The sequence below is a fragment of the Heteronotia binoei genome, chromosome 1 (assembly GCF_032191835.1).
Source record: "Heteronotia binoei isolate CCM8104 ecotype False Entrance Well chromosome 1, APGP_CSIRO_Hbin_v1, whole genome shotgun sequence".
Taxonomy (NCBI): Eukaryota; Metazoa; Chordata; class Lepidosauria; order Squamata; family Gekkonidae; genus Heteronotia; species Heteronotia binoei.
Genome location: NC_083223.1, coordinates 245,144,891 through 245,160,620, shown reverse-complemented (window position 1 = coordinate 245,160,620; position 15,730 = coordinate 245,144,891). Strand labels below are relative to the sequence as shown.

Genomic DNA, 15,730 nt, shown 5'->3' with positions numbered 1-15,730 from the left:
ACTTGGGACCTTTTTCAGGTTTGTAGAAAGATCTGTCTTTCCCATTTACAGCTCCAGTCACCAGATTTAAATAACCAAAGATTTGAATGATTTTGCTATTTAGTATATAGATATTACTCCAGACATTATTAAAGATGATAAATCTAAGATTCTTTCCCAGAACAGTCTACCCAGGTAACAATAAACAGGTTACACTCTTCTGAGCCCCACTGACTTCAGTGGTCTTAGAAGAGTGTCTGCTTAGTTTGGCACTGTACATTTATGTTTTTTGCTTATTGAATGCCAGCAATATAGAATATATTGTTGAATAAGCACTTCTGCTCCTTGAAGCAGCAAGCACCAAATGCTCCCACTCAGATAATGAACATGTAGGTAACCAAGAGCTGAATATTGCTAGAATAATGTGTCTAACCTGGGGGCCCTGAAACCAAGGTGAGCCCCAACCAATTTCTTCTCTCCAGGGCTTTTTTTTTTTGCATATTAGGCCACACCCCTGATGTCACCATTGTTTTACACAGAGATTTTTAAAAGAAAAAAGCCAGCAGGAACTCATTGCATATTAGGCCACACCCCCTGGCACCAAGCCAGCTGGAACTGTGTTCCTGTGCATTGCTGCTCAAAAAAAGCCCGGCTTCTCCCAATAATCTTGCTTTGTGTTATGAAATTACCATTTTCTAATCCATCTCCCAACCTAGAGATTTCTTCCCAATAAGGAAAAAAATGAAATTCCTTTCTAGATTAGAACCAGTGTTTTTCCTCAGCTAGATTCAAGTCCAGTATTAGCACCTTAGAGACTAACAAGTTTTGGGGGGCTATAAGCTTTCAAGAGTCAAATATCAGACAAAGGTAGTTTTGACTCTCAAAAGACTGAACCCTGAAAAAACTTGTTGATTGCTAAGATGCTATGATCTAGAATCTGGCTGTTTGACTGAAGAACAACATGGCTACCTTCTGAAAAATTTTCTCAACGTAGGTTCTAAAGGAGAGAGACCTGGGGCAAAGCGCAGCATAAACTCCTGTCCAACTGCAATCTTCCTGTCTGCTTTTCTAACAGACTATCATTCCATGAAACGTGTTAACAAGTTAATTATTTCCACTTTTGTCATCATTTCTTTTGGACAGCAATTTCAAGCAAGAACCAAAAAGTAATATAACTCAAAACTTTAGTCAGAGTTGAAAATACATGGAATAACTGTGGGAATACATGAGCAACGCCTTTTTATTGACTCTGCTGTTTTACCCCTGCCCCTGGTCTCCACATCTCCTCCACCCCTTGACACCACTGGCCCTGCCTGCAGGCAACCATTGGCTAGGCTCTGCCCCTGAGGAAACCCTGCCCCCTTCCAGATTTATACTTCCCCAAAACTGACTACTATAAATCCTGGCTAGCAGCTGTTGATATCCCTCTGAGGTTCCTCCACTCCCGAAACCTTACCATCAAGGCTCCACCCCCAAATATTCAGGAATTTTCCAACTCAGAAATTTGCATATATGGTCAAGGGAGGTGAAGGACAAGGGGGAAAAAAGATAATCAACCATTCATCTGCATGAAACTGCCCTTCTACTCAACCTTCTTCCAAACCTCAGTGAATCACTCTTTGATGGAATAATCCCTGGGGGGAAAAACCCTTCAATTTATTTATATGGATAAATAACCTTCCCCCTTCTGAATCTTACTGTGCTGGAACAGAACATTAAATGCTTCTTTCTCAGAAGTGATGAAGGAATGATGAAGTAAAAAATACCACACTGACTGGAGTACATAAAATGTCATGGGGAGATCAGCATCTAGAATACTGTTTATGCCACTGTAGCTCTTTATGAAGTGCACACAGAGGATGTATGTGGATAAAGGAAGAGCAGGAAACAATGTAATGCTTGCTTTAATTCATGATTGCTGAAACACAGGTATAATGTCTAAGTGGCACAGATCATACCCCAGTCACCTGAATGCAGCCCACACACACACTGCTCAGATGTGATCATGACATGAAGCCAACACACATACTGCTTGAAAATGAGAACCTGAGGGAGAGGGATTGGCTGTGGCTCAGTAGTAGAGCATCTGCTTGGCTTGCAGAAGTTCCCAGGTTCAATCCCTGGTATTTCTAGTTAAAAGGATTAGGTGGTAGCTGATGCAAAAGACCTCCTCCTGAGACTTTGGAAAGCTGCTGCTTGTCTGAGTAGCAGACCCATAGCCAGGATTTCAAAGGTCAGAAGGCATAAATACTAGTTAGGGTCACTTAGCTGCCCCCTCCTCTTGGTGGAGCTCAGGGCCCACAACTCAGAGCACCTGTTCTTCCCTTCCCTCCTTCTCCTTCCCTCCTTTAAATCATGGAGGCCAGTGGCTGCTCCTGCCAACCGTCCTGGCAATTTAAACAGCCCTCTCCCCTGCTGCTGCCCCCAGAGGGGCCATGGGGGTGAGTGCTGAGAAGGTGGGGGCCACACCTCCCTCCCACGTGGCAGCAGGGGAGAGAGAAAGTTGGGGCATCCTGACAGGAAGTTGGGGGTAGGGCCCCCACAGGCCCCCTTATGGCTACAGGCCTGCTTAGTAGACAATATTGAGCTTGAGGGAGTGATGGTCTGATTCAGTGTAAGGCAGCTTCATGTCTTCACGTGAATCTTCATAGAGGTGTGTAGGAGAAAGCAGGGCCATCATGTTCAATCCTTTGCGAAGGCAGGGCCAGTGTGCTCATTGCCAGTTCCCGTCAACGTGTGTCAGTTCAATATGGAGAGCCTTTGTGCAGTGATTGTGAGCCCTACCCAAACTTATTTTGCTTTCATTTATATCCTGCTTTTCTCCAAAAGCAACTTCTCACATTGTTTCCTCCCTCCTCCACTTCATCTCTTACAACAACAACCTTGTGAGGTAAGTTAGGCTAAGAAATGGTGACAGGCACGGTGTCACCTATTGAGCTTCCTTGGCAGAGTGGGGATTCAAAGTCAGCTATCCCAGGTTTTAATCCAACACTCTAACCATGATGCAGTGCCATGACAAAGCTGCCTCTAGGTACCAGGTAGTCAGCAATTGGCAAGAGGAGAAGAAACATGTGGGAATGTCATAATGTAATGCCATAGTCATTTCTGGCCAAGAAAACTGGTGACATCACCAAATTTTGCAATACGATGATGTCACTTCTGCCATTTCTTCCCACTTCTCTTCATCACCACTGGTAGGTAGGCAGGAAGTGCTGGAAGGGGTTCCCCTGCCAAAAGTGGGAAATTGGCAACCCTGTTATGAAGCATTTTCTTCCTTGCCACAATGGCAATTTCCAAGGCATTCAGAAGCACTTCTGTACTGTGCCTTGGGTGGATTCCAGGTGGATAACAGCAACCCAAGAGGAGATCTGTTGTTCCCCCATTGCTGCCCCCTCACCTGGTTTGGCACTCTTAACAGCCATTTGGGTCACTTGCATGGTAAGCTGGCCTTGCTCATGTGCTTCAATTAGGGTTGCTAACCTCCAGGAAGTTGTTATTGTATATAATAAAGCGAGTGAGTGGGACACGCATAGACAAATAAGATAAAGGGGCTGCTTAGCAAAAAACAAGACAGAAGGGGAAATCCTGCATGCAAGGGAGAGGAGAGGGCAAAATCATTATAGTGGCTGGCTACCAAGTATTTTTAGAATGTGGGTGGACACAGATGGGGTTCTTGCCCAGCAGGGCTTCTGATTGGACACTGCAGATCTGATTGCCTGTGCAGAATAAAATAATGGTGCTTCAGTTGCAACAGCCAATATATATATATATATATATATATATATATATATATATATATATATATATATATATATATATATATATATATATATATAATTGCCCCTTTTCCCCTGCATCTTGGCTTCATGTGTGTGGCTCCACTTCCTGCAGTAGCCATTATGTCACTGGCTCCACCTCCTATGGTAGTCATTTTGTAGGTGTGGCCAGCATCCTTTGTCAGAATTCCAAAGGCTCCCACATACATTAAAAGGTTGGGGACCCCTGGAACAGAACACAGAAGAGCTATCTCTACAAACGATAAATCAGCATGGATTCATCAAAGGCCAGTTTTGCCTCATCAGCCTTCTGGAGTTGTTTTACAGTGTGAACAAGACATGGACAAAGGTGATCTGGGAAACACTACGTTCTTGATCTTCCAAAAAAGTATTTGATAAACTCTCTCCTGAAAGGCTCCTAAGCAGATCTTGAAGTCATATGATAAGAGGATGGATCATTCTGTGAATAAGCTACTGGTTAAAAATATGAAGTGAGTGTTATTTAATTTGCGGTCAAATGATGTGAAATTATAGTAGAGTAGAGAAGCAGCAAAAAAGAAGAGCCCTGTGGCGCAGAGTGGTAAAGCTGCAGTACTGCAGTCTGAGCTCCTTGTTCACGACCTGAGATCGATCCCGACGGAAGCTGGGTTCAGGTAGCCGGCTCTAGGTTGACTCAGCCTTCCACCCTTCCAAGGTCAGTAAAATGAGTACCCAGCTACCTGGGGGGAAAGTGTAGATGACTGGGGAAGGAAATGGCAAACCACTCCATAAAAAGTCTGCTGTGAAAACATTGTGAAAGCAATGTCACCCCAGAGTCTGAAACGACTGGTGCTTGCACAGGGGACTACCTTTACCTTTTTTCTAGAGAAGCAGCTGTGCTTACAGATGATACCTCTTACTCAGGATGGTGAAAACCAAAGTGGATTGAATCCTCAACGGAATCTCTTCATACTAAATGAGTGGACAACAACCTTGGAAAATGAGATTCAGTGTAAGAAAGTCTTGGGTGAAATGAACTGGGGCAGAAATATCTAATGATAGTTGCTGGGTTAGACAAACATTTGGTATGATCCAGCAGGGTGCTTCTGTTCATAAAATAGATAACTGCAGAATATAACGCATTACCAAAGATGCCTCAGAGATCTGTTTAGTTTGCAAAAGATGTATTATTGTAATTATCATCATTATAATTATTTTATATCTTTAATCCTTTCATTTACAGTATTGTACATCTGGTTTAAAATATGAAAATACTCTGCCCTTCTGAAAGATAGCGATGCCCTCCACTAGCCTTCCCACTTTGTTACATGCACACAATGGATATAAGCTTAACTTTTGTTGCAAAACCTCCCCTTCCCCCACCCAGTTATTTGTACATTCAGAACCAGAATGAAAGTGTTTTCCTAAGCAGCGAGCTCCTTAATTATTATTCATAACGAGTTAGAACAATGTAAATAAATGATCATCATTAACAGTATCTAAATGAAACGCGTGCCAAAGAAATCTACCCAGGACCCCTCCCGTGCTTTCGGTCATCATAACCCCTCGTTCTTACTGGCCTTTCTTGTAGGCACTTTTGATTATAGCATTCTTAAAAAGAGTCACTAGGGGTGTATGGCTGCGTTCTGAGGTCATGAAGCCACCGTAGCGTTTGTCCTTAGGTGGGGCGTTCCACCGGAAGTGACGCATCTTGTATGAAGCACCATCTTTCTTCACTTCTTCTGGCAGGTCCTCCTTCTCCTCCTCAGACATCACTGCTTCAGAGCTCTTCTTTCCCTCATGGGAGTCAAATTCAGGGTAGTCCATTTCCAAGGAAAGTTCTCGTCTGAACTCCTGGGGATAGTTTTCTGAGGATTCCTCCTCCACCCCATTTGGGTATACCCTCACAGGTCGCCTTTTCCGGCCCACAGGCTTCCCCCATCGGAAGTGCTCCATGGCATAGGACCGCTTGCTTTCCTGCCTTTCCAGGTTTTGATTGCCTTCATTGTCTTCTCCCCAGTTGTTCTGGGCTTGCAAAGGAAACGGGAAGAAGTCTAGGATGGGGTCTCTGGGGAGCTCTTCTCTCTTATGGCCTAAGTCACCACCACTGCTGTTGCTTTTGCCAAACTTGTTCCAGCGGAAATGGCTCATGACGTACTTCCGAATATTCTCAGACAGAGGTTGCATGTGGCCATTGCCAGGATAGACCGGTGATTCAGCCGAGAGATCCAATCTGCAGGCCTTGAGGCACTCCTGCATCAGGGAAAGGGCAGGGTAGGGAGGAGTTACAAAGAGACATCCAAGCACCACAGCCCTCAATCATATGCAAGCTAGGGGTGCCAACTATAGGTTGGGAAATGGTGGGTGGAGTCTGAGGAGGGTGGGGGAGGAGTTTTGCAGGGATGTAATGCCATAGAGTCTACCATCTGAGGCTGCCAGTTTTTCTGGAGATCAGTTGCAACTATGAGAAAACTCTAGGTCACACCTAATCCAAACAGATCTGCTGACTCCAGGCAGAGATTATTTTGCTCTTCCCAACACCCAAGTATTCAGAATGCTCAGTTGGTGCTTACTATTAAGCAGGGCTTTTCTTGTAGAAAAAGCCCAAGAGGAACTCATTTGCGTATTAGGCCACACCCCCTGATGTTGCCATTGTTTCACGCAGGGCTTTTAAAATAAAAGGCCCAGCAGGAACTCATTTGTATATTAGGCCACACCCCCTGACATCAAGTCAACCGGAACTGCTTGCCTGCCCAAAAAGGCCCTATTAAGGTTTCCAAAAGAGCTTATCTCCAAGGTTTGCAAAGCTCAGCGCAATTACAGGTGAAACAAGAGTCTAAACCAGAGGTGTCAAATTCATGGCCCACAGGTCAGAACTGGCCCACCAAGGGCTTTCATCAGCCTGCGGCTCTCTTCCCCCTACTCCTTCCTCTGCCTGTCCTCATCCATTCAAGATGGAGCTGCAGGAAGCAGAGGACAGGGCTCTGGCTTTGTCATCACTGGTTTTCTCTCTGGGTGGGAGGTGGTGGGCTCTCCTTCCTTGGAGGTTTTTAAACAGAGGCTAGATGGCCATCTGACAGAAATGAAGATCCTGTGAATTTAGGGGGTGGTGTTTGTGAGTTTCCTGCATTGTGCAGGGGATTGGACTAGATGACCCTAGAGGTCCCTTCCAACTCTATGATTCTATGAAACACAGAAAAGGTTGCAAAGAAAATGCAGAGTGGATTTTCCATTCCCAGTATAGTCTGTCTGTGCCCACATTTTCTTTGCAACTTTTTGTATGTAATGGAACAGCCTGCCCCCCCCCCACATCTGTATGATTTAGTTTGGTCCTATTGGGTGAAGCGTTTGTTTCAGTTTCAGTTTTGTATGTTGACTCCAAAATCCAACAGCTTCAGCTGTCTCTTTGTAAATGGCTGATGTTTTCAGCTAGCTTGTCTCTGCTTAATGGACCTGAGAATGGGTGCTTGAGTACTGTAACCTGGGAACCCAAAGCCAAAGGGGAATAATACACCTGGAAAACCAAAGGCACTCTGAGTAGATAAGAAGGGCGGAGAGAAGCTTTCAGTGCCCAGCCATTTAATGTATTCCTAGGCTCTGAGCATTGAATATATTTTTAGTTTCTGCTATGATCCTTGTGCTTTTTCTTGATGTTTTATTTTTAAAAATTGCATTGCCAAATCCTGCTATTCCCCCACATCTTCATTTTAGGCAGGCATATTTTAAGGGTGGGGAGGGAGGTTTGGGATCAACCAGAGTTAAAATACAGAGTTCTACAAACTCAAGGAACTCCAGTTATGCAGGAAAATATTAGTTTTCACACACACACACTCATAACATGGGGTTCCAATGCAGAACAAGTGCTGAAGAGAACAACCAGAATTATTACCTCAAACCAACCTGTAAAAAACCCTGAAACCCTGGAGACCTACAGCCTCTCTGAGTAGACCTGGGAGTTGGGGTGGTTTGCAATGCCCAGCCATTTCATATTTTCCTCAGCTCAGAGCATTTTATATTTTTAGTTTATTTTTTTAATTTCTGCTGTGGTACTTGTGCTTTTTCTTGATGTTTTGTTTTTAAAATTGTATTGTCAAACCCTGACTGTTCCCTGGAAGGTCAGATACTGAAGCTGAAGCGCCAATACTTTGATCACCAAATGAGAAGGGAGTATGAGATGGTTGGACAGCATTACTGATGTAACTAACACAATTTTGGGCAGACTTTGGAGAATGGTGGAAGACAGGAGGGCCTGGCGTGACTTGGTCCATGGGGCTGCAACAAATTGGACTCAACTGTGCGACTGAACAACAACAACAAACAATTCCCTAACCTTTCTATTTTAGGTAGGCATCTTTTAACAGTGGGGGAAAGAGGTTTGGGAGGTGCCGAAGACTATTAAATAAACAAAATATAGCAAGAATGTTCTTGTTTTAAGCATGTTTGTATTTTAAGTTTAAAATAATATCTTTTAATTGTATTTCGTTGTGTCCTTTATGAAGTTTATGTCTACACGACCTGGCATTACATTTTATGGAACATGTGGCCCAGTCAAACAAAGTCCCATGTATGTCAGATCTGGCCCTCATAACAAATGGCCCCTGGTCTAAACTATAAGGCACTGAGAGACTCATCATTCTAGTCCTGTTTCTCAGTGATGCAGAGCCACAGAAGTATAAAGCTGGTTAGGTCCCATGATACACTCTGTTCACAATGGACAATAGCAAGGCCTAATACTGCCTTATGTGGATTTAGGGTGCGCACTCGCCCCAGGATTCTCACAAAAAATGGATGTTCTGGAACAGATTCAGAGGTTAGAGAAAAGATTGCAGGTTAGTAGTAGAGCATCTGCTCCAAGATAATCCACCTGCATTACCAGTGAAAGGGTTTCAAATAGCAAGTGGAGACCTTGGAGAGCTGCTGCCAACCACAGTGGACAATACTGGGCTTCTGACTAACAGACTGACCCTGTATAAGGCAGCTGTGTATGTTCTGGGAGACAGTAAAGTAGAAAGGGTTTCCTGCATGGCAGTTGTTTGGTAAATATAATACACCATTTAGCCTTCTCATTTCCCCACTCCGAGACCATATTTCCCAAAGAACTGAGGACCGGAGAAAAAATGGCCTCAATATTTCCCCCCGTCTCTAGGGTAAAGATGAAAGAGACTGGGGGAAACAACACCCACAAATGACATCAGATCTTCCCCAAACTCTGCCCTCCGCAGGCTCCATCCCCCAAATCTTCCAGCATTTGTAAGGCAGTGTTGGGAACCCAAATATCATTTGAAATTGTCTATCATTAGTGTTGAATACGAGTGCACACCAGCTATCACATATTGTCTGATATCAAATATTTAATTCAGATATCATTGGGTTCCAACATAGATAGCAAACAGAGTGGTGATTCCCAGCTAAGGACAAGGGATGAGCGATAATTGGGAAAATGTGGTTCAGTTCATGGTGTGTGGTGTGCCCTATTCATGAACCATGAATTAGTTCAGTTCATGATGTGGTAGAATGGTCCTCCCAGCATGCTGGAGACACCAAATTCAAATGGGATCTCTGGATAACTCTCCTCTGCCAGCCCTCCAAATCTGGTGAGGATTGACTTTATGGGGTCAGAGTTAGGGCTCCCCTAAGAAGATGCCCCCAGGAAAGTGCTCCTGTCATTTCCTCAGAAAGCATTTTCCTGGGGAAACCTTCTTTCAGGGGGCATAACTCAGACAGGTAGAGGAGAGTCCGCAAGAGATCTCCTGTGAGTTTGGTACCTCTAGCTTGCACAGTATCAATTATATACACCCCTGAACCTGCACCTATCAAAATGACTTTAGTTCATGAGCCAGTTTGTGCCCATCCTTTCATGGGACTCTGAAGCACTAATGCACCTGCTAGTGTGTTTCCTAGAACCTGCTTGTTTTTGAGCATTGGGGATAAAACCAAACATATCTTGAATGGAACAGACATAAAACCAGGGAGCTTCTAGTCACTGTCTAACAGCTAACTTGCTATCAAGATACTGAGCTCATACCTGACTGGTAGACCGCTACCAAGCACCCATAGTTTGGACATAGACAGAGACTTTGTTATGTCTCTGACCTTAGGAGAATCACTCTTTGGCTAACCAAACCCACCCTTCCTTTGTCTAATGAAACCAGTGTCTTTAACCCCAAGCAAAGAGACCACCCTGCCCGTCAGGCATTTTGAGATCAGTTCAGTTCCCCATGTTGTGACAGCACCCTCTGCTTCTGCTTAACATTTCAAAAGCACCTGCAGACTCAACAAGGACTGAAACGGAGAACTCCTCCCACCCCCGAAATATTTGTAATTAAAATTAACTGAGGAGAATTTGTGAAAGCAAACTGATTGTCTTATTTTACATTCAGGCATTCTGCACATCCCCAACTCTTTACCCTCAGATCTTCAAGAATTCTCCAAGATGGCATTGGCAGCCCTACTTTCAACAGAGGTTCTAGTTCTCAAATGCCGTTATGGATGGTTCCTCCTCCGATGGCACCAGAAGACATTTTTTAAAAATTAGCCACTGTTAGATTGCAATGACACGCTAACAATATATTGCTGTCCTCTATTAGCTTTTGTTGGGAATTCAAAGAAACAAACTTATCATAACAAAAGATTTCAGACCATAAAGTTCTAGTTGCTTCTATTTTTTTCTAACAGATCATCCAAGCTACCTAACTTTTATGCTTGAGGATTCATATGTAAGCAAGGGGTCAAAGTTAATCAACAGGAAAATTATCTCAATTGACATCTCCTCTGACTCTCTCCTGCCCATAGTCTAGTTGCATCAGCACCTGCTAGAAAGGCAAATCTTGTGTTCTCTAGCAAATAGATTTTGATCTCCTATGCCCCATGGCACCATACTAGACTATGGTACTGCAGCTGCCTATTTATCCAACCTAGAATCACCTCTTGATTGTGGAGCTTTATGCTTTATGCTTGCTTAATATCCTTCCCTATTTGATTCTTGAGTCGGGAACCCTTTTTTAGTAAAAGGTTTTGCCCTTATAGGGTTGGGTTTCCTGAACAATTATCCCACATACTATTTTATTTTATTTTATTTGAGACTGATGAATGCAATTATTAGACCTCTTCTGCATAATGTTCAGAGTCTCCCAGAAGAGCAGCTAGTAGCATTGGATACAAATCCCTATATCTCCTTGCGGGCAGTTAAACATTTGCTAGCTGCAATAAGGATCTGTGAACAGTTTATGTATGCTTTTGGATAATTTTATCTTAACTTTTATATCACTCTGGTTTATTTTGTTGAATGTAAAATCTTTTTAAAATGTCTCTGGTTCTGATGAGACAAATGCCTAATAAAGGTGACGAATGTAAAAGATAATTATAACACTGAGATCTAGCAGCAGCTGATTTTTTTAATGCCAGAAAAAGCCCTTCAGGAAGATGGTGAAGGGAACATACAGAGACTGTTAAACCAGCCATAAATTATATATATCTAACATAAATAAAAATGGCATGTTTTTTTTTAAAATCCTATTATTCATACAGTCCTACTGTTCTATTCATCTATCCTACTGTTCATCTAAACAATTATTAGTGACATTAATGGACTGGAAGAATTTTGGTTCATGAGGAGCTGAGTGTGGGGGAGGGGAGATAAACCACCAATGCAAATATGTTTGGAAAGTATTTGAGAAATCTGGTGCAAACCAAACAAGCTGGATGATTGGCTCAAGTCTGTGTGGCAGTCAAACAGTGAATTTGTTTGACATGAAATTCATGGCATCCCTAGCCCTGATGACTTTTCCCAGAAAGTAAACCTTGCTGCTGAGGCTCAAGATCAAGCTAACACGTCAACAAAGCCTTGTCAGTAGATCTGTATGTATGTTCTTCTGGAACTTTCCACAATTGGTCCCAGTGAAGAGTTCACTTACCAAAAGGCCAGCTTCTGTGTCCATGTCCCTACACCGACCACTCTCCAAACAATGGCCATGACCTCCTACCACTGAGTGGAAGAGCAGGACTCCCAGAATGGCCAAAAGACTGCTCCACTGAGGATTCAGCATCTTCAGGAGGAAGTGGAGCAAGTCTGAGGAAACAGAAAGATGACAGCCACCTTGAGCACGATACAAACCTGGTATAGCAGAACGACTATGAAACTAGAAGCTCCTTGTTGGAATCAGCCATTTAGTGATCTTGATTTTATTTATTAGGGTTTTTTTCTTACAATTTGTCTAAGGAACCCAGCATGGTTGCATGGTATCCCCACACCACCCAGTTTATCTTCACAGTCACAACCATCATTTGAGGTAATATAAAGTTAGTCTGTGAGAGGGTGAGTGCTCTACGGTCACCCAGTGAGTTTCATAGCAGAGTGGAGATTTGAAATTGAGCCTCTGAGGTCTTAGTGTGACACCTCTTACCTCTACACCTTGCTGGATCTTCAGTAAATGGTTATTTTCTCAGCTTCAGCACCTGCTTCCCCCAACTCAGATGATAATATCAGCCAAAGGAGGGTTAAGGTATTGGCTTGCATCTAACCAATTGTTTCCACAAGCATCTGTCCATGGAGTGTGACTTTCTCACCTCTCCCTTACTGCTGTAGCTCATTATGCCTCCTCACATGCAGTCCCTCAGGGTTCCCTGAAGCTTTTCTGGAAGCATTTTAGGCCAAAGCCTTGGGGGGGAGGTGAGGAATTTGCAATCTGTGGGCAGAATTTTTGCCTGTGGAAACATTTGGCCGGATCTAAGTCAACATATGGAAAACAGAATGAATTCTCTAAATAGATACTAAAAGGGTTAAATTTTGCAGAGAGTAACATTTAACAGCCATTTGGGCATAATTGTTTCCACTGATAATGAATAATAGCATAATTTCTGATGCAGACCTCTTCTCCCTTTGTAATGGGGTGAGAGGAAGCATGGCCATAAAGGGAAAGGGTTGTTTGCTTGGTTTTTCTGTTTCTCATAATTAATAATAATAATAATATTTTATTTATATCCCGCCATCCCTGCCGTAGCAGGCTCAGGGCGGCTCACAAAATATGGCATAAAAACAAGTTACAATAATAAAACATTATATCCAACAATATACAGTTCACAATATTTGCTATTACATTAAAAATGTTATAATTAAAACCATCAATTGAATTATATTCTAACATTTCCAGGTACTATATTCTAGATGTTCTCCTCTTGCAATTAATGATGACCGGATATAATAGGCTAGTATCCACATTACGAGAGGGCCAGCTGGAAGAGAGTGGTCTTGCAGGCCCTACGGAACTGAGCAAGGCTCCGCAGGGCCTGCACCTCATCTGGTAGTTGGTTCCACCAGTGTGGAGCTGTGATCAAAAAGGCCCTTTCTCTTGTTTTCAGTTTGGCCTCCTTCGGCCCGGGGATTGTCAAAAGATTTTGTGCTCCTGATCTCAGTACTCTCTGGGGCACATATTGGGCATATAATTCTTTATCAGTGGCAAACAATACCCCCTCTAAGCTATGGAGTCTTGTGAGCAAAAATTCTACTTCATGAGCTGCTGGCATTAAAGCTGGGAGCTTCAGCATAAATTAGTTTGCTCTGGGGTCATTTTTCCTGCGCTAAGAGAAAAATGTGTGAGCTGGAGGCTAAAAAACTGTGAACTAACTCAGCTTAGAGGGAACACTGGTGGCAAATAAGCGTGAAAGCTAGCATTTAGAGAATAAGACAAAGGTCTAAGAGACTTAATTTGGAATTCCTGTACTGGCAGGAAAGCTTTGCTGGATGATCTTGGGTCTGTTCAGAACTCTCAGCTACAGATTGTTGTGAAGACTAATGGAAAAGCGAAGAATGTTGTAAGCCATTCTAAGTCCCCATTGGGAAGAAAAGTGGGGTAAAAAAAGTTAACAAATACTTGTCTTTTGTTCAGTTCAAATCCCCACCTATCCCAGCTAATAAATATTAATTCCAGGAGAGGATGCAGGTATCTAGTTTCATACCTTATGTTGCCCCCACATGGCAAATAGTTGCTTGGCAGGGGCAATTTACCTCAGGACAATATAGTCAGGGAAAAGGTTAATTCCCATGCTCCTACAACATAGCTCCAATGAAATCCAAGTACAGTAAGTTTGTTTTCAACTATAAAAGCCAAATGAAATGGTCTGGATCCAGGAGTAATTTCTACTGTCAGACAGAATTTTCATCAGTTAGGAGTGGGACTTTCTCACCTCAATCTGAAATACTTCCTGCAGAGCTGCAAGAACAGCATGAGGGGAGAGTCAGAGGTGTGTGGTAGAAAGTGAGGGGGCAGGATCAGTATCAATCACCCTCCCATCAGTAATGGAAATCTAATGCTGGATCCAATCCAATGAGATCCAGTCAATCTCTGGTTTTCTCAAATCTCATTCAGTTTGGCCTTCAGAGACCATATTTTCCCACTGAAATTCATTGTCTGCAAAGTAATGCTAAAGTTCAGTTTTGATATCCAGAAAGTGATTTATGTCAGCAATGCTGTCATCTCTCTCTTCCCCCCTTTCAAATTTGCCTCCTCTTTCCATTCTGGACTAGTTCCTGATAAAGTGCCATTCCCCTGTTATCTGTCAATCACCTACCCATTAGGGCCACCATAGTTCTTCAACTAAAACAGGCATCAGTGCTGAAGTTCTATTTCCACCATTTGCAATTAAAAGTTGCTTTCTAAAAAAAAAGTGCCTTGCCCAAGTACCTTACATTCTTAAATGTTAAATCTGATGGTAGAGAAAATTTATTTCTTGGTGGCTATGTAATTGCTTAGAAGGTGTCAAAAGGAAAATACGAAGCATTGCTTTCCTTAATTTCCAATCTAAATTAATGAAGCCACAGTAACCACTGCTTCAGGTTTTAAATCAACTGCAAATATTGATGAGGACAATCACTCTTACCTTATAGATCAAATAGTGTGTGGGGGGGCAGCAGCAGTGTTTTAAATAAGGACCTTTTTACTCTATAGGAAATGAACAGGAGACTTGGAATTAGAGTACCCCTCCAAGAAACCTCTCTAAGAAATAAGAAGTCAGACTTGGGGGGGATGCTTCTTTGGGCCATAAAGTCCAAGTCCTTGCCCTGAGTTCAGATGCTGACCTCAAGTATCCTACTTGTCTCTTCCTGTCAGGAGCTCTTCCAAGAACGGTTGTCGGGCACCTTCCTAAGGTTTCTCTTTCAACATTTTGACTTGGACTTATATGTCTGTACTTTAAATGGATCGCTCTGTGTCCTCATGAATAGCCCAGCACCCCTTCAGACACATTTAAGGAAGCTTGTATCCGACTAGTTCAATCCTGTGCCGAGTTACTCAAATCCAAACCACTGAGATCAGTGAGTTTAGACTGGAATCACTCTGCATAGGATGATATTGCTGGCTTGCATCCACAGTAATCTTTTTTCCTCTTTGCGACTGAAATGTAATATAATTTTTTCCCTTCAAGGCTGAAACATAAAGGGGGGAAAGCGAGAAAAAATTCACCTGGCAAGGAAAGAAAGCTTAGAGAATAGATAATCTCAGAAGAGCTAAAGTGCAATTGAAGAGAGAGGGAGATACCTTTCTCTCTTACCTGTTGCCGTACTGTGTGATCTGTGGTGTTCTCCCTCCCTCTCTTTCTTCCTGTCAGCGGCTGCAAACCTTGAGCTGCCGTCCCACCTCCTTTTATACCACACGCATGGCTTTCAAACTACAGCAGTCTTCCGGACAGACCTTTTGAAGCAAGCGTAAAAAGGAGGGGGTTCCAGGTATACACAAAAAGAAGAGATTAGCAACGACTTGCTCAAATTGGAGAAGGCGCAGGACATGGCAATTGGGGTGGGATAGGTGTGGGGGGGATTAGCACCTCAGTGTCAAGAGGCCTGTCCAAAGAAAAACTCTCTTAATTGATTTAGCAGATGAAGAAATAGCAAGGGATTTTTAATTAGGAACCAGACACCCATGAGCAGAGAAAAACGCACATCGATTTGTTTTCGTGTATTTGGTTACCCATGCACCATGTTGCACGCGGATGTTCATCACCAC

General features: G+C 43.0%; 1 protein-coding gene across 1 annotated transcript; it reads right to left on the bottom strand.

The window, feature by feature from the left end:
- Positions 1-4,901: 4,901 nt before the first annotated feature.
- On the bottom strand, positions 4,902-15,414 carry POMC (proopiomelanocortin). Its single transcript, XM_060250490.1, has 3 exons — positions 15,279-15,414; positions 11,648-11,802; positions 4,902-5,987 (listed from the first exon to the last, which is right to left on the bottom strand). The coding sequence occupies exons 2-3, from the start codon at positions 11,777-11,779 to the stop codon at positions 5,307-5,309; spliced, it is 813 nt and encodes a 270-aa protein (XP_060106473.1). The 5' UTR covers positions 11,780-11,802; positions 15,279-15,414; the 3' UTR covers positions 4,902-5,306.
- Positions 15,415-15,730: the final 316 nt, after the last annotated feature.

Excerpts from the sequence above, each read along its gene's own strand:
- POMC (XM_060250490.1), bottom strand. The coding sequence starts at position 11,779 with ATGCTGAATCCTCAGTGGAGCAGTCTTTTGGCCATTCTGGGAGTCCTG. Across the intron at positions 5,988-11,647 it reads ACACAGAAGCTGGCCTTTTG|GAGTGCCTCAAGGCCTGCAG; the intron begins GTAAGTGAACTC and ends TCCCTGATGCAG.